Source organism: Candoia aspera, chromosome 10 (assembly GCF_035149785.1).
Source record: "Candoia aspera isolate rCanAsp1 chromosome 10, rCanAsp1.hap2, whole genome shotgun sequence".
Lineage (NCBI taxonomy): Eukaryota > Metazoa > Chordata > Lepidosauria > Squamata > Boidae > Candoia > Candoia aspera.
In genome coordinates, this window is record NC_086162.1 from 3330012 (window position 1) to 3357288 (window position 27277).

A 27277-nucleotide genomic window follows, 5' to 3' on the forward strand; every position below is an offset into this window, starting at 1 on the left:
GCGAACACTCGGGCTTCCTTGGTCGTTCTCGAAGCGAACTGCAACAAATCAGTATCTGGCTCGATTTAACAAGAACTCATGCTGAATAAATTGGGAAGGGGGAGAACTCATCAAGAAAGTAGCTTTGTGCAGACATCCGGGCGCACCCTTCCATTTGCACGTGCGAAAGAAACCCCCAGGCTCTGATCCTTTCACAGCTGCATTGGGATCATTTTATAATGAAAAGCAGGTAAAACGGTCAACAAATACTTCTACGTGTCTTTCACACCAAGCTCTGGCTGGTAGCTCACAACTTGCGTCCACACCCCAGGCAGCTTCTGCAAGCTGGTCTCTCTGCTGCTGCTGGCCAAGCACAGCCCCTCTGCTCCTGGAGCTGTCCGTTGCCCTTCAGGGCACTGGGTCGTGCCAAGAGGGGCCAGGCTATCAACATCACCTTGACTGGGAAACAATCTCTCCTTGGGCTGCAGACCAGAATCAAAAGGCCTGGCAAGGAGAGGTCTGATGAGACGAGGGCAGGAGGTGTGGGTGTGGGGTCTGTAGCCATGATTCCTTTTCAGACAGTCTGCCTTGGGCTGCTGCATTTAAGCTAAGGGGTTTGCATTCCGATGCCACTGAACGTGGATCAGAGCTGGTCATCCTTCAGCAATGAAGGCTTTGGACTTCCAGTGCCTCTCTGCTCCTCTGAGGAAAGAAGGGCTGCTTTAAGGAAGAGCAGAGAGGTGCAGAACAAGCACCAAAGCATTTTTGAAGTGTGCACAGCCCTTTCAGAGATCATCCAGAGCAGTGTTTCTCAGCCTTGGGAACTTGAAGATGTGTGGACTTCAACTCCCAGAATTCCCCAGCCAGCATCTTAAAGTTCTCAAGGTTGACAAACGCTGATCCAGGTGATCCTCAGCATTACATACATCCTGGTTGGAAATACCAGTTTTACTCCACTGAAGGCATCCTTAACAACGCAAAGGCTGTACTTTGTTTACATAACAATCTGCCAGCCGCTGAGGGTGGCACTAGTGTCATTTTAATAATTTATTGTGATAATCTATTAAATTTATATGCCGCCCGACTCTGAGCGGTCCAGACATGTGCAAGGGTCCTTCTTGGTGGCCCTACGGCCTTGCTGGCATTTGCAGCCTGAGCCTCAGGCTACAGACCTTGCTTCTGCCCACGCAGCCAGCTCTCGCACTCGGAGCCCTGTGGCCGGAGTATGAGCAGCCGTGGACCAGCAGTGTGCGCTGCAGAAGAGGCAGTTGCTGGGCAAGAACGCTTTTGCTGACCTCATGCAGAGGGGTGACCAAAGAGGGACCGGTCCTCTGACCCCGGGTTTGCCACCACCACCCTCAGCTGCACCCCATGTTGTGTAACACTCACACCAAACTACAGTGTTCAGGGAGGGGGAAGGGGGGAAAAATCTGTGAGTCAGAAAAGATCAATAGACTGGCAGGTGCTCCTGGCTTCAAAGTCCAGTTTCCCAGCGGGGACGGGAGGAGGCTGGTGACTTCCTCGGAGACGGCCCGGTGACGGCGGGTGCCGTTTGGGGAGGCGGCTGATCTGGAGGCCTCCTGGGCAGGGGGAGGTGCTCAGAACTGCGAGGCGCTGCTGGGGTCACACTGCAGCAGTCTCACGATGGAGGGGTCGCTCTTGGCTCCTTTGATAAACTCCTCCAGGGACAGTTTGCCTAGAAAGGAGACAGGGTGTGTGTGTGTCAAACGGGGATGGAGCGCCTGGCTCCAGATGGGGCAGAGCGGTGAGCTCCCCAAAAGGACACCCAAGAAGCGCTGGCTGGCTTCTTCCCCAGGTGCCTTCCGCCACCCAAAACCCTGCCCTCGATAAGGCGGCTGGTCTGTCCGAAGGTCCTCCGTCCTTCCTTCATCTGAAGTCCCCAAGCTGGACCGACACCCTTGTGCCAAGTTCAGCTTCCCATAGCCCCACCCTGCTTTCTTGACAAAGGGTTCCTGAAAAGCAAAGGTGGGTAATGATCTTGGAAAAACTTCAGCGGGTTCAACGTAGGTACCCCAAGGATTTCATTTTTTTCTTCTCATGTCTAGTCCTCTAGTCTCAAGATAACTATACTGATTTCGTTTTCACAGCCACCCCCTCCAATCCTTTAAGACCAGCCTTGGCTCTTCCTGACACAAACCAAGAGCCTTCGCTTTAGGTCAGCCTAAGCTCTTCTGGTGAATGTGATGCCTGGGAAGCCCCCCAGCCCCCCTCCAGATGCAGGCTTCAGCCCTCCCAGCTGCCCCCAAGGCCAGAGGGTGAAACTGATGGGGGACAGTCAGAAAGACTGGCTGGAAGTCAGCCCCCCTGATTTGGGGCAGCCTTCAGTTCTCATTTTTGTAGTAAGAAGCAGCCCCCCTTTCTCCCTCTGCTGTGAAAAGGCCCCCCTTTCCTTCTCTCCATTATCATGGTAGGAGCTGGCCAAGCCAATTCATGAGTGCGCAGTCAATGCCAGCTAATTATTGCCTTTGTCATCTTCAACATGGCATCGCCAGAGCCAAGTCCCTTCCTTGTACAATAGCAGCCAGGCTATGACCCAAGAAATGTAAAAAAAGTTGGTTTCCAGGTTTGGTACATTAAATGCAGGGCACACATCGGACAAGTTCTGTCCCAAGAGGTGGAAAGCATGTGGGGCAGCCACCGCTTTTACCAATGGTCTTGAAAAAGTTGATTTTCAAGGTCACCCTTCACAGCTTTGGGAAAGCTTCTTGCAGAAAAAAATGCACTGATGGGAATGTGCACAAAACAACTGTGCTTTTGGACATTTAATAGCAGGCAATTCTATTTTTTGTTGGGCAGAGTACTATAAAGGCTTGTGGATTAAAGTACCGGAAGTTAACGATACGAACGTGGCATCACCGCTTTACCAGTGTAACTACTTAGGCCTATTCCTGCTCAGGGGCCAATTCATTTGATGCACGGGGTGACTGAGCTGGGTGGCTGCTCCCAACGTGTCAGACACATCCTTTAAGTCTCTCTCCGATGCCGGGAGGGGCATTCACGTCCCCACAACTGCTAGATTCAGCTGGCTGAAATGTTCATCTCTCTCTTTCTCTTGAGTAGCTTAAAAGGCAAAATGGGGACCTGGTGGCCTGTTGGTCAAGCCAAGCAGGGCCATCCACAATGGGGGGAGGGGGAAGTGTCAAAAAAAGTCAAGATGGCATCTGCAAGGGTACAATTGTAGCCTTGCCCCCTTTTTATCAGCATCTTGACTTTTGTGACCCCTCTCCCCCCATGGATTTCATTCCAACCAAGGGTCAGGGAGAAGTTCTAGAGGGTTGGGCCAGCTTTGTATCTGGGGGAGCCAAGGAACACCCCCTCTGGCAGGCTGAAATACATCCCAGAGGAAGGCAGAATAAAAACATTGCCATATTGCTACCAAGAAAGATGTGGACTTACTGTCAATGAAGCAAAGCAAAGCAAAGCAAAGCAAAGCAAAGCAAAAAGCAAAGCAAAAAGCAAAGCAAAGCAAAGCAAAGCTGGCTGGGGAATTCTGGGAACTGAAGCCCACATCTTAAAGTTACCAAGGTTGAGAAACCCTGCGCTGGAGCTAAAGTTCGGCTTCTGATGCCAGAATGCAACTGCCCTGTTTTTAAGAAGGCACGACTCTCTGGGCTCAGCACTTGCCCATGACGGGGACTAGATCTCTGCACAGAATGGGAGAGCCTGCAGGGAACTGAACGCTTGTAAGAGACACACTCGCGCTGCCCTCTGAGGCAGGATGGCAGAGGTGGGACCCGTGACCAGGAGTGCCAGCCTGGAAGTGGGGGTGGAAAAACAGGCCCAAGGTTCAAAGCCATGTTTCTGCTGTCCTTTCCTGCTTCCACTTTCTGCAGCGCCCCCCTCCCGAGGGTGGAAGATTTACACTTCAAGTGCATGCTCAGCCGCTGAGCCCCTGATCTTCCTCTGACTTCCTCTAATGGGCAGGTCAATTCACTGCTTTGAGCACATCTGCATTTTCCTGAAAGAAGCTTAACGCATGCTGTGCAGTGATGCAAAAACGACCTTCAAGATCATTTTTTAAGGGCAGTGTCTGACCACATCGTTTTTGTTATCCCTTACAGAATTTAGTTTGCTTGTGTTTAACACTCGGAAGGCAGGCAGGCAGGCCTATATTAAGGCAAAATGCTAGACATTACTACCCAGTATGGGAAGCCAGATGCCTCCCTCTTGCCCAGCCTGGCAGAGCCGTGGGGCAATCTCCCTCCCCCCTGCAGCCCCTTGCCAGTGTATTTAATCAGCTTTCCTGCCTTCTTGCCTAAAAGCTCTGGATTTAGTGATGAGCTTGTGTCTTAATCTCTTTCTGTCTCCTCATTTACCATCATTATTGGTATCCATCTGTCGGAAGATTTTTTCCGTCCGTTTCTCAGGGGTTGACTCATCATCTGGCATCTTCATCACTGATGAAACCATTTTGTAGATAGCCTGGAGGGAAGGAACAGAGCAGGATGAGAGGCGGAGGGGTTCCAACCAGCCTCGGGAGGCCCCTGCTTTTTCCTCCTTGGGCCCACATTTAGCCACATATTACCCCACTCTGGGCAGATCCTGGGGGAAAATGCCATTCCAGCGGGTGAATGGGGCTTCTTTTACACAAAGGTAGCCAGGCAACCTCCATGGCTAGAATTTCTGACAGCAAAGGGAAGAAGGCAATGGGGAGCATCTGGATCTTCTGACATTTCAGATCTTGAGAGGCTGCTGTAGAGCAGCCTTTCTCAACCTTTTGATCCCAGAGGATCAAATATTTTCCAGGCCTCCGGGAACCCCTGCACATTAGGCTCAAATTTGGGTCAGAAGTTGCAAAATTATTGTATTTGTTTCATGGGTAGGCCTGTATAGATGCATTAACAGTGTTCTTAAAGAATGAAACTTACCACTTTAATGTGAAGTTGCACAAATTTGAAATAATTTTTAAATAAATCGTGATCTCCCAGGGAACCCCTTGTGACCTCTTGCAGAACCCTGGGGTTTCACAGAACCCTGGTGGAGAAACCCTGCTATAGAGGTTCGAGTCCTTAATGCTGGGCTTTGAATTCTGCCAAAGATCCTCAAAACTAGGCTTATATGAAACAGAGCTTGCACTGAATGAAGCTGGCACAGATTGGCTGGGGGGGGGGCATCACTGCTGCATCCCCAGGAGTAACCCAGGGCCTGTCTGAACAATCTGCTCGGCTGTCGGCTCTTGCTCCGCAGCGTCTGCATCTGCTCTTCTGACATGGGCAATCAAGAGCTTTCTAGTTCCACCAGCCTATCTCAACATGCTTCTCCTTTCCAACAACTTCGTTTGCAGCTGCCACAGCTCTACCCCTAAGTATGAAAACTGAAAACAAGAGAATAGTTCAGTGTTCTTCAGTATTACTATAAATCCATTCTTTTCTTCCTGTTGTTGCTGTTAAAAATGTCTATGTGCGATTTGGAAAATAAAATGTTCAACATTAATGTTACAGTCCTACCTGCATGGCCTTTCCTAAGCCAGCCTTCCCCAATCTGGCTCCTTTGAAGAGCCTTACAACTAGACCTCCCATCATCCCCAGCCAGCATGGTTGTTGCTATGTTGTTGTTGTCATGCAGTCCGTGTCTCTGGGCCCCCAGGCAGCTAAGGACAGATCTGGCGCAGAAGCCTCTCTGCTGTAATATGCAGTCAGCCTGTTATTTCCCAGGAGACCATGACTGAATGAATGGGTAATTCACATGCACAGCTTCATAGCAGGGCATTTAGCAATGGAAGGGGACCCAGCCGAGAAGGCAGCAGACAGCTCGAACAGGCCCGTCCTTTGGGGAAAAGCGATGCCCCGCAGAGTAGCCTTAGGACAAGAGCTGCAGCAGCAAAGGATAAACTCTCTGTTCACATGAACCAAAATGGAACATTTCAGAGACACAAATGAGAGGGAAACAGGGAGATCTGCAGGGTATGGCCAGAAAAAAAAAATCAAGATGGCAGTCATCGTCAAAGCGCCACCGAAGCAGCATCTTGACTTTTTGGACTGTACCCTGCAGACACCCCTGGTGGGACCAAAACAGAGTAACTCAGGCTCACCTCACCTGAGGCTTGCAATGTGGAACAATCTCCAGCAGAGGGCACTACAGATAAGGGCAGGAGCAAGAGGTAAGCCCAGTTTGGTGTAGCGGTTAAGGCAGCGTTTCCCAACTTTGGCCAGTTAAGATGTGTGGACTTCCAACTCCCAAAGCTGGCTGGGGAATTCTGGGAGTTGAAGTCCACACATCTTAAAGTAGCCAAGGTTGAGAAACACTGGGTTAAGGCACCATACTAGAAACTGGGAGACAGTGAGTTCTAGTCCCACCTTAGGCACAAAGCCAGCTGGGTGACCTTGGGCCAGCCACTTTCACTCAGCCCTAGGAAGGAGGCAATAGCAAAGCACTTCTGAAAAACCTTGCCAAGAAAACTGCAGGGACTGGTCCAGGCAAGCCTCCAAGAATCGACAGGATTGAACAGATTTTTTTTAAGGTAAGATGTAAGACATCGAGACCAAGAACACCACCAACTAGACTCTCAATCTCTTTCTGTTCTTCTGAAACCCAACACTGAGCTTCTATGGCTGCTTGAAAGGAAAGCAAGTTTGTCTACCTGCTGCTTTTTAATGGCCGGGGGCATCTGGGTTACCTTGTGGAAATAAATCCAGTGCACTGTTTGTGAACTGTGCCGACTTATTAACTACACTCACAAATGTATCCATCCAGGTAGAGATCCAGCAGATGCATTCACGCAACATGCTAACCTTAGCTAGAGATAAATTCAGTTCTTTCTGATTTAGTGTGTGGTATGAATCCAGCATGCTTGGTTTGTTCATTTTTTAATGTATTACAGAAGTTCAGACAAGGTAATTCAGCTCCCAGGCAGGTGCAGCCACGAACGACTCCCTTGTGTAATTCAGTGTCCTTCCTTGGGTGGCCCCAAATCATGATCCGAACCTGGGACTTCCAGGGAATGGAAAAACAGGACCGGGAAAGAAATGTTTTCCTTCTGCTCTTAACACAATTTCAAGATCCCCCATCAAGATCTGCTAGAGGCCCCTGTGGGGTATTGGCTGAGCAAAGAGAAACTCTGCCAGGCTTTCAAGATGCTGGAAAAGTCAGAAGCCACTGGTCTGACATGCCGTTTTGCTTATTCCTGTGCCGTTTTAGCTTTTCCTGGTTCTTTTTTAGACTTGTATTCTATTGGTCTTATGTTCTGCATTAATTATATCTTGAACAACTAATAATAAAAAATATTTTAAAAAAAGATTCTAGGACCTCACCCTCCCACAATACGATACGGAGCACTCGTGGAGTCCCTGTGGCTTCAGATTTTTGACCTGGCCTACTTCAAAGGGGTGGCAGGGTCTGTGCAAAGCACTTTACCAACGCAAGGACTTTGGAAGCAAGTGGTTCCTGGAGGATACAGAGGTCTCGGCACTTCATCTTCATGTGTTTTGCACAGTGTCCTTTCAAATGCTTTACACCTCTAAAACAAGAAGCTGATACAGAAACATCCTCCATTTTAATTTACCTGCATTCCTAAGACACTCTCTCAGTTGTGTTCATTTTTTTTCTCGCCAAGAGATCTTATAAATACTAAAACTCAGCTGCACCCCACAATTCAAATGATCCACAGCCATCTTGCAGCCATCTGAACCATTCCTGGCATTCCCCGAGAAACCTACAAGTAGGCACCTTAGCTCAGATGTGATCAAAATCAACAAACTGTATCTCAGTGTGGAATAAAAAAGATTCCCCAAATTGAATTTGGCTTTCACAGCATTCCTCATCTCCTGGGCAGACAGGGGAATATTCCCAGAAGATGCTGTTTCTAAAAAACACAGAAACAACATGTTTTTCTTCTGGGAAATGTCACCAAGCTAAGCAATATTGATGCAACATTGTTCACAGAACACGCTAAGCTGCATTTCTGGCGTTGTGTGCACTGTGAGCCTAACTGTGGTTTATTCAATACACCATAACCAAACGAATTATGGCTTCACACGATGTGTCATCCCTGTTCCTACCTAGGAATCAGTTCTGGAAGCTGCCAATATCTAGAAATCTAGCCTCGAACCCCTCTGTGCGTCTAACTGAGTCTGTGCATTCTGTACTTATAAAATGAATCTCTGATGTCTGCTTGTTTTAGAAAAACCACTTTTAGAGGGAGCAGACAAGAACTGCAGGAAAGCGGGGACACAGGTAACCCCTTTCTATCTCACCATTTCCTTGCTCTAAACCAGTGTTTCTCAACCTTGGGGACTTCAACTCCCAGAATTCCCCAGCCATCCTGGGTCTTAAAGTTCCCAAGGGTGAGAAACACTGCTCTAAACTGTCCTCTCTGCATGCAATTTTGCCTCTCCCCCCCGCCCCGCCCCGCCCCCAAATGTGGCCTGCATTTACAGCCACCAAAGGCAGAAGAGGCCATGTTTTTGTGAGGAGCAAAAGAAAGAGAGGGGCTCAGGGGGCGTGCAGAGGCATTTTTTCCAGGGAATTTCTAGACAGCTCTGCTGCCTCCCCCGGCTGAGCATCCTGTTCTCCCACGCAGCTTCTGCCTTTCCTCTCACTCCCCAGAAGCCAAGAAGGAAGGAAAGGCAGAAGTGCCACGTCCCCCCTTAGCGATGGTAGGACCTCTGCAGTGAATGCAGCCCAAAGCAAGGACAGCTGACACGGCATGACAAAAAACAAACAAACAAAGGGAGAAAAACTGGTGGAAAACTGCTGTCCCCCTGCAATCTCCAAGCCCTGTCCGGACTGGAATTCTCTCTGTCTTAAAGCTAAAAGCTTTAATCAGTTTAATTGCTAGATTAACAGCACACTTAAGATTAGTTACCCTTTGCAGAATGGATTTTCCCACTCGGTAATTAGGGCTCCATGACTTAATCACTTCGGTCAGCATATTAACCCCAGGCTTTAGTTGATTAATCAGGAGAGGGGCTGGAGGGGACAATTTTAATAGCTAGGAGAGTCAACTTCAGGGCCCATTCACTTATGATTTTTTTAAAGCTATTTTGGCTTCTTATTTGGATTAGGGACTTTTAGATATTTAAAATGCTGGAGTTTAAAATGGGTGTTCCCAGAAGTCAAGAAGTTGCTGTTTCAAAAGGACAATCCGGAACTTGGGCCAAAAAGCTGTGAGCTGCTGAGCCCTTCCCACCATTCGTGCTTCCCCTTTGGTCAGCTGGCAGAAGAGCCTGGTGCTGGGGCAGCTGCCCAGAGCTTGGGAAGTGGCAGAGTTTCCCCGGCAGAGAAAGGAAAAGGCACGTTTTATTTTATGATTGTTTCCTGGCAAGGAAGGGAGGGAGGCAGGCAGGCAGGCAGGCAGGCAGGCAGGCAGGTAGGCAGGCAACGGACTGAGAGAACTGCCTGCAGGAAACTCAGCATTTTACTGCTGTATATTGAGATAGATTTCAGGTGGATGAGAAATTCTATTTCCTTTCCTCTCCTCCCTCCCTAAGTCTATTAAACAATATGCAGGTAGTCCTCACTTAATGACCATTCATTTAGTGACAGTTCAGATTTACGATGGTGCTGAAAAAAACGACTTACAACTGATGCTCGCACTTAAAACCATCACAGCGTCCTTGCGGTCACGTGATCACAATTTGGACGCTTGGCAACCAGTTTGTATTTATGACCGTCACAGCATCCCGTGGTCACGTGATCACCATTTTTGACCTTCCCAGCCGGCTTGTGGCAACCAAAATCAATGGGGAACATGATTCACTTAACAACCATGTGCTTCACTTAACAACTGTGATGATTTGCTTAATGACCACTCAAAAAAAACCAAAGAAGTCGTAAAATCAGGTTGGATTCACTTAATGATGACTTTGCCTGGCAAACAAAATTCTAGTCTCAGTTTTGGTCGTTAAGTGAGGACTACCTGTATATATTTTTTTCCAGCGCTTTTCCAGCAAGTGCTAGGTCCACTTTTTCGGATCAACAGAATGTTGATCCATTGGTTGTGACAGTAATTGACTGGCTGGCTTGTTGCCCGAGCCTGACATCATGGGCTGAGAGAGAGTGACCAGCCCAAAGTCACCCAGCCAGCTTTCATGCCTAAGGCGGGACTAAAACTCTCAGGCTCCTGGTTTCTAGCCCTGTGCCTGAACCATGACACCAAACTGGCCTTCACTCTAATAAACAATATAATGCTAAAATTATATTCCTGAATGGGAATTCAGTACCTTAATCATCACCTCCATCAAAGGCACTTGGTCACCAAGTTCCCCAACCTGATGCCCTCCAGGGTTTTGAACTAGAATTCTGGATTATGGGCCAACCTTGATGGGAAATGTAGTCTAAAATATCTGGAGGGCCCTGGACTAGGGAAGGCTGACTCCACAGTTCAAGCCCATCAGTTTCAAGATCCATCGATCTATTTTACTTTTTTTTTTTTATCATGGCTTTCAAGGTGAGGCTATGCACATTCTGTTGATCCTGGAAGCTTAAGAACCTTCTCAGGATGTTTCTGGGAGTTTTTCCAAGGTTCCCACAGGCACCAAGCCATGATTCTCCTTGTGATGGAGACAGTCCTCTGTCTTCCACCCAAAGCCTGCTCCACGTAAATCTTGCATATCTGAGGGTTTGCAATCTAAAATACAAAAAGGGTTGCTCTTCCCCACCAGCTGCTTTTCCACCCTGCAGAAGAATTCCTTTGGGGGATCGACAGGAGCAAAAGGCCCCGTCATGCCCTCCACCCTCCATTTGATCAGAGATGGGGAGCACAGCTTCCTGCCAGCAGACATGGCAGCAACGGGACGTAACCAATGACATCCACAAGGGGGTGGTCAAAATTGGGGGCTGGTGGATGCAAGCCCCGCCCTGCTATGGCCCCCTGTGGGCCTCTGGCCTGACTGCCATGCACATTGCATTGCCAGAGCTGAAGCTGCCCCAACTCAGGCGGGGTGGATCCAAATGATTCCACTGCCGCATCCTTCCACAGCCCACTGAGAAATCAGGTGAGGTCTTCCCAGCCTCGTCACCTAACTCATCAACCCGTCAGACTCATAACTGGGAGGTGCTGGAGCTCAATCGAGATCTCCTTGTATTCCCCCAGATGTGGCCCTCTCCAAGGCTGCTGCTCAGCGGTGACGCTTTTTCAGTCAAGAGGCAACCCCAAACAGTCAAGGTGAAGTGAAGTGGAAAGCATTTTGGACTTCTTAAATATCGCCCCACCCTCCCCCACCCTCCCCCACCCTCCTGCTACAACAGCCCTACAACCTAGTTTATGGCTGGACCACGGCCACTTCACCAAACCTTCATGCCCCAGGGGTGAGTTCACACAACAAATTTCAATAAGCCTCTTTTAAAAACTAGCAAAAAACCACACCGCCCTATTTCAGGCTCGCAATCCTCCAGGGACTGGAAAACCGGGGCTGGCCTGCTATGGGCTGCTCAGCCTCGTTACGACCATTACGCTAAGCTCGGGGGCTGCTGGATGAAGCCCCCCGGCTGGGTCGCTGGTTGGGCCTCGCGTCAGCTCCAGCGGCCCACGAAGGCTCCGCCCTCGCGGGCTGCAAGGAGGTCAGCAAAGGTTCCCCTGGGAGATGTCAGAACTTTGCTGCGGAGGCTCACCTGGACAATCTCCAGCATCTCCTCCCTGCTGATGTAGCCGTTCCCGTCCAGGTCGTACATGCTGAAAGCCCACATCAGCTTCTGCTCCAGTTTTCCCCGGGAGGTGACGCTCAGCGCGATGATGAACTCTCGGAAGTCAATGGTGCCATCGCCGTTGGTGTCGAAGGTGCGGAAGACGTGCTCGGCGAACTTGGAGGCGTCGCCGTAAGGGAAGAAGTTGGCATAGATTTTCTTGAACTCCTCCACGTTGAGGATGCCTGTGGGGCAGTCCTTCAGGAAGCCTTTGTACCACTCCTGGAGCTCCAGGTCAGAGAATTCCGTGTTCTCCCGCAGGTCTTGAAGCATTTCTGGACGCAGTTTGCTGTTCTGCTTCCCCATGGCTGAACTGGGCTGCGAGCTGAAACACAAGGAGCAAAGCGAAGCCTGGCGTGGATTAGACCCCAGGGGCCAGCCGCACTCCGTCAGACCACAGACTTTGCTTTTATGCTCCCCTTTGAAAGGTGAAAGGTCCCCTGTGCACGCACCGAGTCACGTCTGGCCCTCTGGGGGGACGCTGCTTTCGCGACGTTTCCTTGGCAGACGATGGAGCGGGGTGGTTTGCCACTGCCTTCCCCAGCCGTCACCTTCCCCAGCGAGCCGGGTGCTCATTTGACCGACCCCGGAAGGATGGAGGGCTGAGTCGACCTGAGTCGGCCACCCGAGAGAGAATCCGGCTTCCGCCGGGATGAACTCGGGTCGCGGGGAGGGCTTCGGTTGCGATTCTGCCGCCTCCCAGTCTGCACCACACAAGGTGCCCCTACACCCATCTAATGCTCCTACCTCTTCTTTTACATTCTTGCTTTTTCATTTTTATTTATTATTTTATACTTCAAATTTAGTCACCGCCCATCTCACTTAAGGAGCGACTCTGGGTGGTTATATACGTTCATATATCTTTTGTATATTTTAGCTTTTCATAGTAATTTTTAGATTTTTATTTTGACTGTACCTCACCTTCTTTATGTTGGTCTATGACCGTAATAAAGATTTGATCTGCAAAACCAAAATCTGCAGCTCTTTCTCCCCTTCAGGGGCAGATGCCCTCCCTTCCCAAGGGACTCCCTCCTGTTTGCACCAGAGGCTCCACCATTGCATTGAAAAACAATTTACAACAGCTACAAAAAGGGTTGGTGGAATGGACATGTAGGGGTTTGGAAAATTTTCTGGAAAAAAGTCTTAAAAGCAAGCTGTACCTTTTGTCACAGAGTAATTTGCATCAAAACATTACAAGTTGGCATCACTAGCAAATCTGCTAGGGATCATCACAGGAGAAACATTCAGAGTTCCCTAATATTCTCTCTGCTCTTGGCATCCATTCATTATTATGCAACAATGTATGATGTGGAAACCTTCCTTTAGAAAAGTTAAGCACAAGGAAATTTTCCATCCCCCTTACTGGGAGCTGGATCACAAAAGGGCCAGCAAAATGTTTGCTTTGAAGAAAAAAATATTAATTTTTTTACACATTATAAGTAATAGAAAAAAATACAAAACTCGTGAATACAACATGAACAAATCAAACATTATATACAGTATAATCTATGAAGAACAAACTAGCAAACTACCATAAATGTGTAAAATAAAATAAAAATACAAATAAAAGTAACCAGTAAACATAGATGTGTAAAAGGAATAAAGGAAAAGAGGAAGAAAAGTGTAAAAAGGAAGAAGAAACAACATTTCACTACCTATCTACAGTGCAAAACTAGTGATTCCATCTTCATACAACTGGCTACACTCACTTTTTAAAGCTGCAAACTGAGCCCTGACACCACAGCATCCTATTCTGATTTTTCCTTTCCAGTGATAAAGACTGAGAGTTGGCAAATTTCATTAAGCCAATATAACATCCTTCCAAGTTAGGTCATCACCTTTCCACCCACGTCCCCCAGCTGGGGTGGGTCAAGCTTTGCCCTGGGTGATACATCCAGAACTCTTTGAAAATGGAGAAATTCCAAATTGGGGGGGGCAGGGGGGAGGGAATATAGTTCAACAACCCAATGCCTGTGAAAGCCTCTCCCGACCATGAGGAGGAGCAGAAGAGATCCCACCCAGGCAGGGAAGTGGGGCTCCAGTCATGCCCAGGGCTCTTGCCAAAAGTTCTCAGCAAACCAATGGGTCTTGATAGTACACAGAAGCCACACCAGAAGGGGTGTTCCTGCAGAGCCTCCCTCCCCACCTCTTTTCAGGGATTTGGGGGAGAAGAACCCCACAATCCAAACCTAAAAGGCTGCTGGCCTCTTTTGCTTCCTGGCCCCTCCTGACCTTGCCTCAATTTTTCTCTATCACATTACAAGCCTTTAGAGCAGTGTTTCTCAACCCTGGCAGCTTGCAGATGTGTGGACTTCAACTCCTGGAATTCCCCAGCCAGCAAGGGTTGGGAGTTGAAGTCCACACATCTTCAAGCTGCCAGGGTTGAGAAACACTGCTCTCGAGCTAAGTTTGTGTCAAAACTTAACACACCAGAGGAACAACCTCTGCTTGCCTACATAATGCACGTTGTGGGGGTACAACTGATTAGCCCCAAAGTGGCAAGCTACACACTCTGGCCATGGGGACCTCTGGCTAGGAAAGGAAACTTCCAGGTCATGTTGAACCAGGCCATGTCCCTTTTTATTAGCTGTGGCTCTTTCACGCCACTAATCCTTGAAACATCACAGAATGAAGCAGCAGCCATATTGTGTCTTCACAGGTTGTTCTCTCTCAGCTTGGATGTAGCAGCAAAAACGCTGCACCAGATCGAAAGACAGCGAGGGGGAGGGAAACTCTGCGCGGATGGCTTTTGCTTCTGCTCCTGCTTCGACCAGATTTCTGATTCAGAGCTGCCTTTTGGGGAAGGGAGAAAGACAGCCTTTCCCAGCACATTCATTTCCTCTCCATTGATTTCTTTGAGCAGCTGCTGCACCATATTTCATAGAAGCTCGGCTGCACGACCGTGGATCTCCTCCCCAAAAGGGTTTTTTAAAAGCAGGATTTGCCCTCAATTATGCTAAGGTGTGGGAGGCACCCATCCAGGACAGAAACTGGAAATGAGCAGCTGTGTTCCATCACAGACAACTGCATAGCATCCCTTTGCATTTCCCACAAGGGGAACGCTCACTGCAGTGGGGGATTCTGGGAAATCTGTGTCCAGGAGACCCACAATGCTCAGCAGGGTGGGTACGGCAAGTTGCCTCTAGCAAGGCAAGCAGAACTGATTGGGGAAAACATTTTGCTTGCGGTGCCTGAGTTGGAGCTCTTGGAAAAGAGGTCACTAACTGATTGGGAATCTGCTCCAGATTTGTGGTATTTCAAAAATTAGCCTCCTGTCCATCAGGCTGAGGGAGTGATGAAGATAAGAAAACAGAGGACATTTTGTACCACTTGGTACCTCCACCATCTTCTAGCTTTCTGACCACTGAGTGCAAAGCACTTGACATTTAGAAACATGATTACTATGTACCATTAATGTTAAACAAGCACAAGATTATCTGCATTTATTCCTGGCTGTTCCATATTCATTTTTCCTGGATGAACCCACCGCCTCCACTCCGAACCGTCCCAGGATATCCTACCCAACTCAGCTGCTGTCCTCTGCATTGATATTCCCTCCCCAGTATTTGTCTATTACTTGCAAATAATTAGGAGGGAAGAGCAAAGGGAAGTTAATCTGGAAATGAAGTTCCTGGAAGAATACAGGGAATTCATGTGAAATCCTAGGTGAAACCCATTTTCTAGCTTCTGTTTCCTTTAAAAAAAACTTTGCAGTTTCATATTTCTAGCAACCCAAAACATCAGAGTGGTGGTGTGGGAAAGGTGAAGTCAAGATGGCAGCGGGCATGGTGCAATCAAAGCCCTTTTCAAGCCTGCTGCACGTTCAGGCATAACGCATGTGCAAAATGGGATGGAATTGCAGCTGCCAACCTGACAGACCATAATTTAGCCACCAAAGCACCTGCAAAGGCAGAAGGCAAAGCACTCTGCAGCGGAGACCTTGGGCCAAAGATACAAAGCCGGTCCGGGCAATGGGTTCCCAGCCCTGGCCCACTTCCGGATGGCTAACGTCATCTCTGCAGGAAAGACTGGCACGAAGTGGGCAGCCCCACTGACAATCCTAGCCGGGCCTCTGATGCCTTTTCTCCTCCAAGAGATGGGAACAAGAACAAGACCAGACCGAGCTGACACCCGCCCTTGGATAATGTCTGCGCAAGGGGGAAACCCTAACTGAAGGACGGTTCAGCCCAGTGGCGGGAGAAAGCAGAGGAGTCAAGGTGGGGGCCGCAGCCTGTCCCTTTGTTGCCTGCACTGGGCATGCTGCGTATGCAGAAAGGAGGGGGGCTTTGATTGCACATTCACAGTAGTGATTGACTTTTTGTCTCCCACCACCACCCCGGACACCCGGAGCCAAGGAAGGCCACCTCGTGGGGATGTGGCAGAAAACTGAAGGCGACAGGCCTGCTCACGTGCCAGTTGGGCGCGAGGGGAAGACGGCTGTCCCTATCCTACACCAGCAAGGAGCTTTTCTTTCCCGGCCAGATTCTGAGCAGCCACCCTGCACCGTTTGGAGGCTTTCTGCCCGCTGGGCTTTTTCTCATGTGCAGACAACTCCTTGGGATGGGCTCCCCCATTTCTTGCACCCCAAGGATGTCGGGGAGGGGAGAAACTTGCAAGCAGTGTTCCTCTGTTAGGGGAGCATCGTGGTTCTTGGGGTCCGGGTGGGCTGGTGAGCACTCTCACAAAATGGCTGTCAAGTCAATTATAGATCCCTGTTTACCAGCAGGCGAATGGTGAGGTTGGTCCCATTCCCTCCTCCTACACACAGACACACAGATTTTGCTCTCATGCCTGCCTTACCCATCTTTTGGCAGACCAAGGGCACCAAGGACTGTAACGATCCCCCAAGAAAGGCAGGAGGGCAGGCTGCTGCCTTCTGCTGGAGGTACTCAGAGGCTGGACAAGAAGGACCCTTTAATTTGGATTCCTTCACTGATTCTTCACTGAATTCTGATCATTCTCAGTAGGGCTGCCCACCAAACTGCATCACGGCATCCCTTCACTAAAGCTTCTTAGGCTGGAACCTGCCCTTTTCAGTAATCGGCCCCACTTAAGTTCTATCCATGGTTAAGATTTTTTGCCCTGGCATGCTTCAACATTGGTGCAAACTGTGGTCACTTTCTTGCAAGGCAGAACTCTTCTTGCTGGCTCCGTGCTGACCAGGGTGGGCTTTCTGACCTGCCCTGTCCTCCTGGGCTCCCTACGAGCCCCCTCTCCTCCGGGGGTGTCCACAGGACATGGTGAAAAAGGTCAAGACGGTAGCCATGATGGTGCAATCAGAGCTCTGCCTATTTTTTGTGGGGGACCATCTTGATGTTCTTGGCCACACCCTGTGGTTAAGCATGCTACTCTCCCGCCTGCTTCCTGTTACCAGTTTTTAGAAACAAATGATGCAGCAGCCAGACATGCATCCCACATTTTGTTTATTTTGACCCTTCCTCATATTCACCTGCATTTGATACTTTGTAAATTATTTACCTAGTTTGCAAGCAGCTTTTGGAACTTTTCATTGTTGCTCTCATCACCCCAAAAACTGGATGCCGCTCCCCCCACCAGCCCTGATGAAATTGAGCACTGTTCACCTCCAAGCCCAGATCATTTGGGAATGAGTTATAAAGCATGCCCCACTAGGGAAATCTCCCAGTTCTGCCCTCTCTTCTGCATAATCCTTCAGGACAGGTCCTTGCTGTGCTCCCTCCTTTGCGTGTACATATAAAAGGGCTGTGCAGAGATCTGGATTCAAAGGGCCAAGGAAGATTTGGGGCATGTGACAGGGAGCAGATCTCTTCTTGGGTTTGTATGGGAGCTGCGAAGGGCAGCAGACGGGCGCACGAAAAGGCTCCAAATCACATTTTGCCCTTGAAATTTGGACCTGATAAACAGCAGTGAAACTACAGAACAGCACCTGCCACTGGAAAAGGCGGCAGCCTTGAGACTGCCCTGTCTCCTGCTCCTGCTGGGTGGGAGGGGAGCAGCAGTGTAAGAAGCGAGTGGGTGGGCTGTGGGAAGCCCCTGGCCCAGGTTTTCCTTGCCAAAGGATCAGAAGCACCGAGATTGCAGTATCCCTGCTGGTCCTGAGGGCTCTCGAGCCGCTTGTCCTGTTGCAAGAGGCCCTCTGTGGGAAAGCTAAGAGGAATGTGAGCAGAGGGGCCCACAGGTATGGTCAGAAAAGATGCGCAGCACACATAAAAAATGGCCAGAGCTTAGATTGCACCACTGTGGCCGCCATCTTGACTTTGTTTTATCACAGCCTGCAGATAACCCTGGATATGAGCCACGGGAGGGATGGAGACGGAGAACATGGCAATGAAACGTGGCCATTTGAATGGAGGCGGCCAAAGCACCCGATTCTGGGAGTTTTCTTGAAGTTCGGAGGGGAGGGGCTCAGGACGTTTCTTACTGGAGGCGAAGCAAAATGGCCTGCGGACGGCCTTCGGCATTTGGAAAGCTCAGGCCAGTCAATTTAGAAAAAAAAAGTTTCCTCTGGCCTGTTCCTCGGCAAGGGTTTCACCAGCATCTCCATTCTGACCCTCCTCCATTGCAAAATAGCGCCACAGGGATAAGGGTAGCAGCACGTTTTTCCACCCGCACAGGCAGCAGATGGGTGCCCTGATGGCCAACGAGCGAAAATAGCAGCCAGGAGAACACGACAGGCAGAACTTCCACCAGAAATGTCAGCCAAAGGCAGGGGGGCAAAAGCACATGGCCCCTCCCTTTGGGGCCCTGGAATGGGGAGGCCAGCTTTTTCGAGTCGGTGCATTTTGGAGCTGTGAGGAAGAGGCTAGATGACAAAATGGAGGCTTTACACTCAAAGGCCTCCGAGGCACCCATTTTGCCTTGCAAAGCCCCCCTCCCCAAACTCCTCCCGTAATGGCCCCTGGCTCTGCCCTCTTTTGAAGCACATCCGGTGACATACTGCGCAAGGCCTGGGGGGACTTCGGAGCTGACGGAAAGGGTGTGCTCCGGGCACAAGGCCCACAGGCGTTTGCAGGGTGGCTGGGTATGGAAACCAAGTCACAATCACGACCATGATCTTGTTGACCCCTCCCGGAGACCCCTCTGTAAGGCCTTACCAGGGATTCTGTACAGAGATTATAAAAGGGGACAGCTTCGGTGCCAGCGGGGTTCGGGGTGGTCCATGTGAGGATGCTTCTCACTCAGTGCCCATCCACAGAGAGCTCATTTCAACAGCAGCTGCCATTCAGTTTAAAAGTGGCATGACGGATCCTCAGCACGGAAAGCAATTCCCGATCCTACGCAGGGGGGACCGTCCAGCACCCACCACCTTAATTGGGGAGCACCTGAGATGGTTGCGGGGGGGCCCTTTCCTGACCCACCCGGAGGAAGGCCCAGCCCTGGGCAGCTGGCGGCCCACCCTTGGCAAGGGGAGGCCTTTCCCACCAGCTGCTCCCCTGCTCTTTTCGAGCCAGAGGTGCTGCTGAAGGCCCAGTCCAGAATCTCCAAGTCTGCTCTGCCCTGCAGGAACCGCTTTCCCCAAGGATGTAGCTCCCACTCCCAGAAAGTGCTAGACAACTGATGGCAAAATGGCCATTCCCTCCCCAGGGGTGGCGCTTTTCTGAAAGCTCAAAGCCAAGGATGCTCCCATGGGGAGGGGACAGCTCCGGTTGTAATGCACTGGCACTTGGCCGTGAGCCCCCGGAGGGACAGGGCTGGCCCCGTGGAGACCAGAGGCTGAGCTAGGTGAGGCTGGAGTTCTCATGCTTTTACAGAGCCCCCCCGCCCCAATTATTTATTTTTCTTGGCCCTGTGCAGGAGATCCGGGGATCTGGAAACCTCTGCGCTAGCGTTTCCTTGTGGTGAATTATATCTCAACAACACAGAGGATGCTGCCCCTGAGTAAATGCTAAATAATATCCATCCTTTGCCTTGCTGTGTTCAGGTGCCTTACCTGCCAGAAAGATGCCCTGCACCTTTCCCCACCACTCAGAATAAAAGAAAAACCCGTGAATTGGAAATGTGTTCCAGGTCAGACATCTGGCTTTGGAGTCCAGAGGCTTCAAGAGACCCAAATGTCAGAGAAAAAAAAATGGGATACCAAACCTTCCATGGCAGGCTTTGAGCTGCAGGTAAAGGAAGCCATTCTCCGTGCAAATCTCTGCCGCAGCCTCTGCTCAGCCACAATGTTGCCCTGGGAGAGGGCCTTCCAGATAGACTGACTCCAGAGAAGCCTGGGCTGGCCAGAACCCTGGGCCTCCTAAACCCACCACTTGGGGAGGGTGGCAGCTTGGGACGAATATCATGGGGGCAGGTCAGTGATCCTGGGGGGAAGCCCAGGCGGTCCCCATCCTAGAAGAATGCTGAGATGGCCCATTTGTGTTGGGAGGGCTGGCATCAAGTGGGTCATCTCCCTTTCGAGAAGCATTCATTTGCCGCAGAAGGAAGGGCAAGATGGCAGAGAGAGGGAGGGAGGGAGGAAGGGCGTCTCCAGTTCATTAATATTTTACCCTCCCTCTCCACAGCCTGTGTCTGGAATTACAGTCCAAATGACCAGGGAGTTAACCCAAAGAGCCGTGAAGGATGCTGTGGTTCTGAACGGCCAGATTCCCTGGGCGTCCTGGCTCTCCCCCAGCCATCATTTCGGGGTTGCTGGGCATGCCTGGCGCTTGGCTCTCCCTTTCCACGAAACCTCTGCTCTTCTTGGCCTAGGATCTAGTGCTGGCAGAGGGGATCCCATCACCCGGCAGACAGCCCAAGCCCAGCTCTCGAGCTGCCTTGTGCCTGTCTGAGAGGCGTCTGCCCGCCTGCCTCACCCCCAACCCCTTCGGTCCGGGACTGCCTTCCAAACTGACCCCCTCAGACATGCAGGGACGCTGGTCCCCAAATTCTCAGCCCGCACCGGTCAAAGGCCTGCATCTCACGTCTAACAGGTGAGCAGACGCCAAGGGCTTCCTTCACTTTCTTCTTTCACAGTTAGTTAAAACATTCCAATGATGTTTCTCCTCCTGGACCATTTCTTCACAGAGAAACCACCAGCAATCGCTTCAGGGTTTATATCTCTGCCCCTTCGCGTGGCTGAATTTTCAGCTGCAGCTGCTCTGGGCCAGCACTCCGCCAGAGGATGCAGGGGAGGCGGAACGCCTCCCCTCTGGTCCCGGAGGGTCAGCATGGCTGATCAAGCATCTGGGATCCTCCTTGGTATTCAAGGCACACCTCACTTGCTGTTTAGGATGCAGCCTATTTGGCTACCTCCCAGCCTTCGCCCACAGAAGAGGAACTAGAGGGAAGCAATCTGGGCACTGAAAAGCGAGAATTGATGCCAAAGCGCTTAATAGCAGTTGGCAGCAAATTGCAGCAAGATTCCAGATCTGCTCCCCTCACATTTTCTCCCCTCATCAAGTGCACATCCTCCAATTGGAATGGGAATAAGCCGAAAGTCAGGCCAAGAAAAAGATGCCACCAGATGGCAGAGATTCTTCCTGGGATGGATGTGGGGGAGATGCCCCAAGGGCAGGCTGGTTTCTGATGGAAGGTCACGCATTGGAATCCCTTGGATCAGACCTGGGGCCATCCTCACGGCCACCTCTCCTGCCCGGAGGAGCAGCGTTGAGCAACGTCATGCCACCTACTCAAAATGGCACCCAGCCACTGGTAAAATACTGGAAAACTAAAATGCACCTTTCTTTGTAAGAGTGTGGGAAACAGCAGTTGCTCAGAAATTAACACATAAGTAAAACATTCTCCTCACTTCATTTGGTCTCCTTGGTTTTTTAGTTACATCCTCAAAGATTACCTGCACTATATAAAAGTTCCTCCGGATCAAAATATTGACCAGGGATGTATAAAATTTCATCTCTCTCCCTACACATGTACTTTTACTTACTCCCAAATTATTGGGCGGGGGGGATTTTTTTAGCTTCTGTTTTTTGGTTTGCTTTTCTTGTGATTTTTTTTAAAAATCTGATGTTTTGTTGATGCATTGTTTAAATAAAAAATAAAAAAAGTCTCTGATCTTAAACTTTTATGAAATGCTGGCATTTCAAGTTGGCAGGGGCTGATTGTACTCGAACAAAACTGGAGCCATTAGATTCTAGACAGCTCCATACCTCCAAGGCAGCATTTCTCAACCTTGGCAACTTTAAGATGTCTGGACTTAATCTCCCAGAACTCTCCTGCCAGGCTGGGGAATTCTGGGAGTTGAAGCCCAGACATCTTAAAGGTGCCAAGGTTGAGAAACGCTGCTCCAGGGGAAAACAGGTTGGCTTATATGGGTCTCAAATTTCTTCCTGAACAGGAAATCCTTCCCTTCGCAACCGGTTCAGTTTTTCTAAGAAAATGGCACCCAGACTGCTTATGCTCTTTCTCTCAATTCTTCAGTAACAGTTGCTTTCTGCGGGGTAAAAAAGCTGATTCTAATTTCTAGGGGGAAAAATAGCTAGGTATTTTCCTAACCTTCATCGAGAGATTTTATAACTATTGGCGATGTCTTAATTTGCCCTTCATCTAAGAAAATGGGCATGAATATTCATAGCACTTTAAAACATAAACAAGCAAAAGAGATCTTGGCCTCGAGTCCCTGACAATGTTTCTCATCTATTCTGAACCTGAGGCATGGAAGATAATATTCTGCGGAAAAGCCGAGGCAGCTCCTTGACTAGCAAACACAGCCTGGCCATCCAAAGCATCCTTCAGCACCAGAAGGGAGCTCGGAAGACCCAATTGTAGGCAGTTCTTTTCTTCCCAGTTCTGCATCTATCCATCTGAAGCCAAAGAGATATGGATGAAGGTTATCCTTCAAAGCAGAAATCTTAATTGTCTCACTTTCCTACCTTAGTAAGCACACTTAATGCAAAGGGCCTACATTAAAGTAAAATTGGGCTGCAATTCTCTCCTTTCCGATAGAAATGGAGAGGCGCAGCCCTTGCTCCTCCAGAAACATTGCCCCTCTGAGGATGGAGAAAAGACTTGAGGGAGCAGTTGCTTTGAGGTGCTGAAGCCCACCTGAGATTGCCCTCTGTGATCCGTACCCACCAGCACACAGCCATTCCCATTCAGTAGGAAGTTGATTTCAGGCAGAATTTGCCCCAGGTGGGGCGGGCAAATAATTGCTGCCTCCAAGGTCAAAACAAAACTTTTTTTTTTCCTTTAGGAAGTCCCAAGGCAGAAGGAAGACCACAAGAATGTTCTTAGGTCACGCCATCCCAGAAGCATTAAATGCATTAAAAGATCATGCATTAGATCATCCAGTAGTCATCCAGTTCCTTCTCCAACATGGATCCACTTGGAAATCAGCCAAGGTCAGCCAGGTGCTGCAGTCTGGCCCAAAGCCAATAAAGGAGGAAGGGCAACCTTCTGGTGGCCATCTACCAGTACTTTTGGAAGGCTGCAGAATTATGGTTTGGGGGGAACTCGCAGCTCTGGGGCCACAGGTAGCCCATCCATCCAATTAAGAGACTGACATATTTATGCTGGGGCAGCAAATTCCTAAAACCAATGTTGTGAGGGAGTTCCTCTGCCAGTGCTGGATTTTGCCTGCCAATCAGTTTCATGATGAGACTCTCTATTCCCCCTTCCATCCCCAAGGTGTCTTTTTCCTAAGCCATGAAGTCCCAAATGGGTCAGTTTTTCCTCATATGCAAATTGCTCCAGACCCTTGAACTCATGGGGGTCCCTTTCGTGCACACCTTTTTCAGGTGTGAGGCAAGAACTACACCTATCCAAGTATGGCCTCATTATTGATGTACACAAGGCACAATCACACTGGCAATGCCATTTCTAGCCCTTTTCTAAGGAGCCCCAGAAGGTTCTCTGCATTCCCAGCTGCTGCAGCCGGGTCCCCTGAAGAGATCTGGGCAGTGGCCACCAGCATCTGGCCCTTCAGGGTAAGGGACCCGGCCATTAGGTCTTAGAGGGGACGGCCAGTGTCAGGGGAACTGCAGCATCTTGGACTGTTTGCAGGGGAGAATCGCCTGGATGTGAGTCACATGGCAAAAGAAACGCAAATGTAATAAATAATAGAAAAGAAACACAAATGTATAAACTTCTTTTCTGAAGCATCTAAGCTGAAGTCTTCCCCACCTCTTGTGACTGAACACACTGAGCTGATTATTTGTGATAAATATCAGACAGGATGCAGCGCTAAGAGAGCCAACTGGAAAGGTAGTAAGCGCTTCGCAGCAAGGGACTGTGCTCTCATTTTTGTTAATTGAGGCTAACTCAGCTGATCTTGAAAAAGCTGAAAGGGGCCAGACCTGGTTGATCTTGGAGGGGAGACCACGAGGAAATCTGGGGCTGGAGGCCGGGCTGGGAAATCAAAAAGGCAATCCAAGAAGCAGGTGAAAAGGCCAACGGTTTCTAGGAAGCTGCCAAGAAAACTACCTGAGGCGTTTGTGGAATCCAAGGACCTGAGCTTTACCTTTTCTACCCCTATACCACACGCACTTATGGCAGAGTATATTGTAATAAAAACAGCAATCAAGGCTCCCTGGGACTGGGGTGAAATTCCATGGGAGGTGGGGAACAGCGAGGGATGGCTTCTGCTTTTGTTGGCTGCAATATCGTTCCTTCAAGAGCAAAGCTAAACACCCGGATCATTCGGGGGTCGGTGCCACCAGCCTGTCCTTGGTTCTCCCCGCCGCGATCGGTGATCTACGCTGGGGGAGGAGGGGGAGGGATCCCTGAATCCCTGCTCCAGCTGTGGCTGCTGATCCCGGGGGTGCAAGCGCCGGCAGGCATGGGGGGAGGCAGAACTCGCTCCCCCTTCTTTCGGCAGTTCCGTCGGCAGGGGGAGGGTGTGGATGCCGCCCACCCAGCCCTTTTCCTGGGCTCTCCCCACCTGCCACCCGGCGACACATCTGCACAGACAGCCCTGATGGGGCTCTCCCTCCCTGCTGTCCCAGGGGATTGCTGCACATGGGCAGGGAGGGGGGCATCTCCTTCCCCCAGTACCTATAGTCCACACTGGTGGGGGATCAGAACGCGACTCGTTATGGGCAATTGAGGATCGCCCCTCCTCCCCGCCCCCAATCCAACTTTCGACTCATCTCCAGGACAGGCGACGAAAGGACAGCCGACGCGGAGGGGCGGCAGATCTCCCCAGCGCTTCCTACCCCGGAGATCTCTGCAATTGCTCGGGGCTGAAAGACACTCCCGACGTCCCCGGGGGAAGGGAGAAATCCCCTTCATTTAGTGCAGGAGCAGCGGCGAAGAAAGCGAGCCGGGCACCTTGCAAGGTGCCGCCCCCGCCTCTGCTGCCCGTTGCTGCCGCAAGAGAGGAGGAGCAATGGGGGTCTCCCGTCCCTCGACAAAGGGCAGCCCCGATTCTCCGCACTGTTTCCCGCAGCGATCCGGGAAGGCGTCCCCCCCAACCGAGGCGGTGTGTGTGTGTGTGTGTGTGTGTGTGACGGGAGGGGCTGGATTCTGTTGCACGCTGCTTCTTTCGCGCGCACTTCTGCAGTGCAATCCCCGTGCAAACGCGCCCCCCCCGCCGGGACTGCAACTTCTCCTAGCCCATGTGCCGGGGCCACAGAGCGCCGCCTCCCCGCGCGATCTACCTGACCAAGCGCTGGGGATCCCGACGACCGCGACGGCTGTTAAGCGAGCGCCAGCGACTCCTGCCGCATCTTCCGCCGCCTCCTTACAACCGCTGGAGCCGGAGCGACTACGCGCTGCTTGCCCGGGCTGCCGGGGCGGGGGCGAGAAGGAGGGACTCGTGCAAAGGCGGGGGGGGGGGGAGGAGGATGTCCCTGCAGCTCCCCCCGGCGGGGCTCCCCGGAATCTCCCCTCCCGCCACGCCCGGCCCCACCGGGAGTTCCGAACCCGCCTTGGCGGCGCCCCGCTTCCCCGCCGAGGGAAGGCGCCGCCGGGCGAAGAGTTCCCCCCGGAGCGCCCCCCTTCCCGCGAGCTGGGGTGGTACAGTCCGGCGGGAACCGAGTGGGGCGCGACCCCGACGACTCCGGGCAGGAGGCTGCCCCGGGCGACTGGGCGGGCGGGGCGCTTTGCTGCCTCCGGGCCCCCTGCGCCCGCCCGGCTGCCCTTCCCGCGCGAGGGGCAGGGCCGGTGCGGCCGAAGGCGGGAGGCCGAGCGGGGGCCTCGGGGGTCGGCGGGGAGGCGCGCCGCGGACCCCGCCAAGAGCCGCCGCAGCCGGGCGCGGAGGGGCCGGCGGGGCGCGGACGACGCCTTTCCCCGCCGGGCGAAAGGGGCGGCCGCGGCTGCCCCCCGTCGGCCGGGAAGGGCTCGGGGGAGGGGGCAGCCGGGGCCGCTGCGCCTCGACCGTCGCCCTGGAAGCCTCGCCAGGCGGGTCCCGCGCGAGCCCGCTGAGGATTCGGCGCTGCTCCCGGTCGCCCGAGTGTCCCTCGAAGGAAGCGGGGTGTGGCTTCCCGGGATGGGCTGGCTCCGCAGCATCCTAGCCCTGGGTTGGTTTGCCAGTGGGCGGCTAAGAATTGAAACAAAATAAAAACAATAAAAACCCAACCAGAAATTAAAAACATAAGTAACATGAAAGAGAACAATCACAACATCTCGCCATCAGTGTAACCCCGAAGCGGGCTCCATCAGGGCGCCGGGCTTGACTGCAGAGCCCATTGTAACGCCTTGCAGAAGGCCAGCTGGGTTTGGGGCAACTCTGATCTGGGGGGGGCGATCTTCCCAAAGGTGGGCACCCAGCAGAAAAGGCCCTCCTCCTGGGTCCCACCAGATGGCCCTCTCCTGCGGATGGCCAGGAGCATGTCTCTTCTGCTGGATGGACCAGGACAGGTAGACACCAGTGGGGAGAGACGGTCCTGTAAGTAACCCGGCCCCCACCTGTTAAGGGCTTTATAGGTAACCACCAGCACCTTGAATTGCACCTGGAAGCACACCGGAGGTTCATGCGGCTTGCAGAGTGGAGGTGGCACATGTGCTGAACCGCTGGCCCCTGTAACTCCGTGCCGCTGCATTTTGCATGAGCTGAAGCTTCCGAGTACTCTTCATGGGCAGCACACCTAGAGCGCATTGCCGCAATCCAATTGAGTTCCCCCAAAACACAGAACCAGGAGCTGCCCAGTTGCACTGCAGCCTAGTCCCGCATGAGGGGTGGAGGGGTGGGGTGCACCCAAGTCACCAGGTGTTGCTTTGAATTTGCCTGTGCAAGTTGCAGCCATGCAGGCCTTGATGGTTTGTAAGTATTTCTTGGGGACACAGATGCTTTCCAGGGGGAGGCTTGCCCCCGGCCTTTTGTAAAGAGGCACCATGCAAAGCAGAGCAGATACAGCGGCACCTAGAAAAGGGGTGGGGCTTCAACTGCACCAGCGCAGCTGCTACCTTGACTTTTTTGACCAAATCTTGTGGGTACTGTGCTCTGAGCAGACCTGGCCAGGAATAAATTTCAATAGGATTGGATTTCCTTTTAAATTCAATAAAGATGGCAAATAAGAGCCAGTTTGGTCTAGTGGTTAAGGCTCTGGGCTCGAAAGCAGGAGGTGTGAGTTCTAGTCCTGTCTTAGGCACGAAAGCTGGCTGGGTGCCCTTGGGCCAGTCCCTCTCTCTCAGCCCGAGCCAATCAGGTGTGCTAGGAGAGTTCTAGTCCCGCCTTAGGTACGGAAGCCAGCCAGGTGACCTGGGGCCAGTCCCTCTCTCTCAGCCCGAGCCAATCAGGTGTGCTAGGAGAGTTCTAGTCCCGCCTTAGGCACAAAAGCCAGCTGGGCGACCTGGGGCCAGT

At 51.4% G+C, this 27277-nt stretch overlaps 2 protein-coding genes across 2 annotated transcripts in view; one reads left to right on the plus strand and one right to left on the minus strand.

Annotated features, from left to right (window-relative positions):
* The window catches only part of YARS1 (tyrosyl-tRNA synthetase 1), a 277651-nt gene that overhangs the window by 101297 nt on the left and 149077 nt on the right, over nt 1-27277 (plus strand). The gene's annotated exons all lie outside the window — the stretch shown is intronic.
* On the minus strand, nt 1537-11945 carry HPCA (hippocalcin). Its single transcript, XM_063311765.1, has 3 exons — nt 11551-11945; nt 4317-4422; nt 1537-1675 (listed from the first exon to the last, which is right to left on the minus strand). The coding sequence occupies exons 1-3, from the start codon at nt 11926-11928 to the stop codon at nt 1578-1580; spliced, it is 582 nt and encodes a 193-aa protein (XP_063167835.1). The 5' UTR covers nt 11929-11945; the 3' UTR covers nt 1537-1577.

What these genes read in the sequence shown, in the direction of transcription:
- HPCA (XM_063311765.1), bottom strand. Translation starts at nt 11,928, where the DNA reads ATGGGGAAGCAGAACAGCAAACTGCGTCCAGAAATGCTTCAAGACCTG. An exon ending in AGATGCTGGAGATTGTCCAG is followed by an intron (nt 4,423 to 11,550) that starts GTGAGCCTCCGC and finishes CCTTCCCTCCAG; the next exon opens with GCTATCTACAAAATGGTTTC. An exon ending in GATGGATACCAATAATGATG is followed by an intron (nt 1,676 to 4,316) that starts GTAAATGAGGAG and finishes TCTCCTTTCTAG; the next exon opens with GCAAACTGTCCCTGGAGGAG.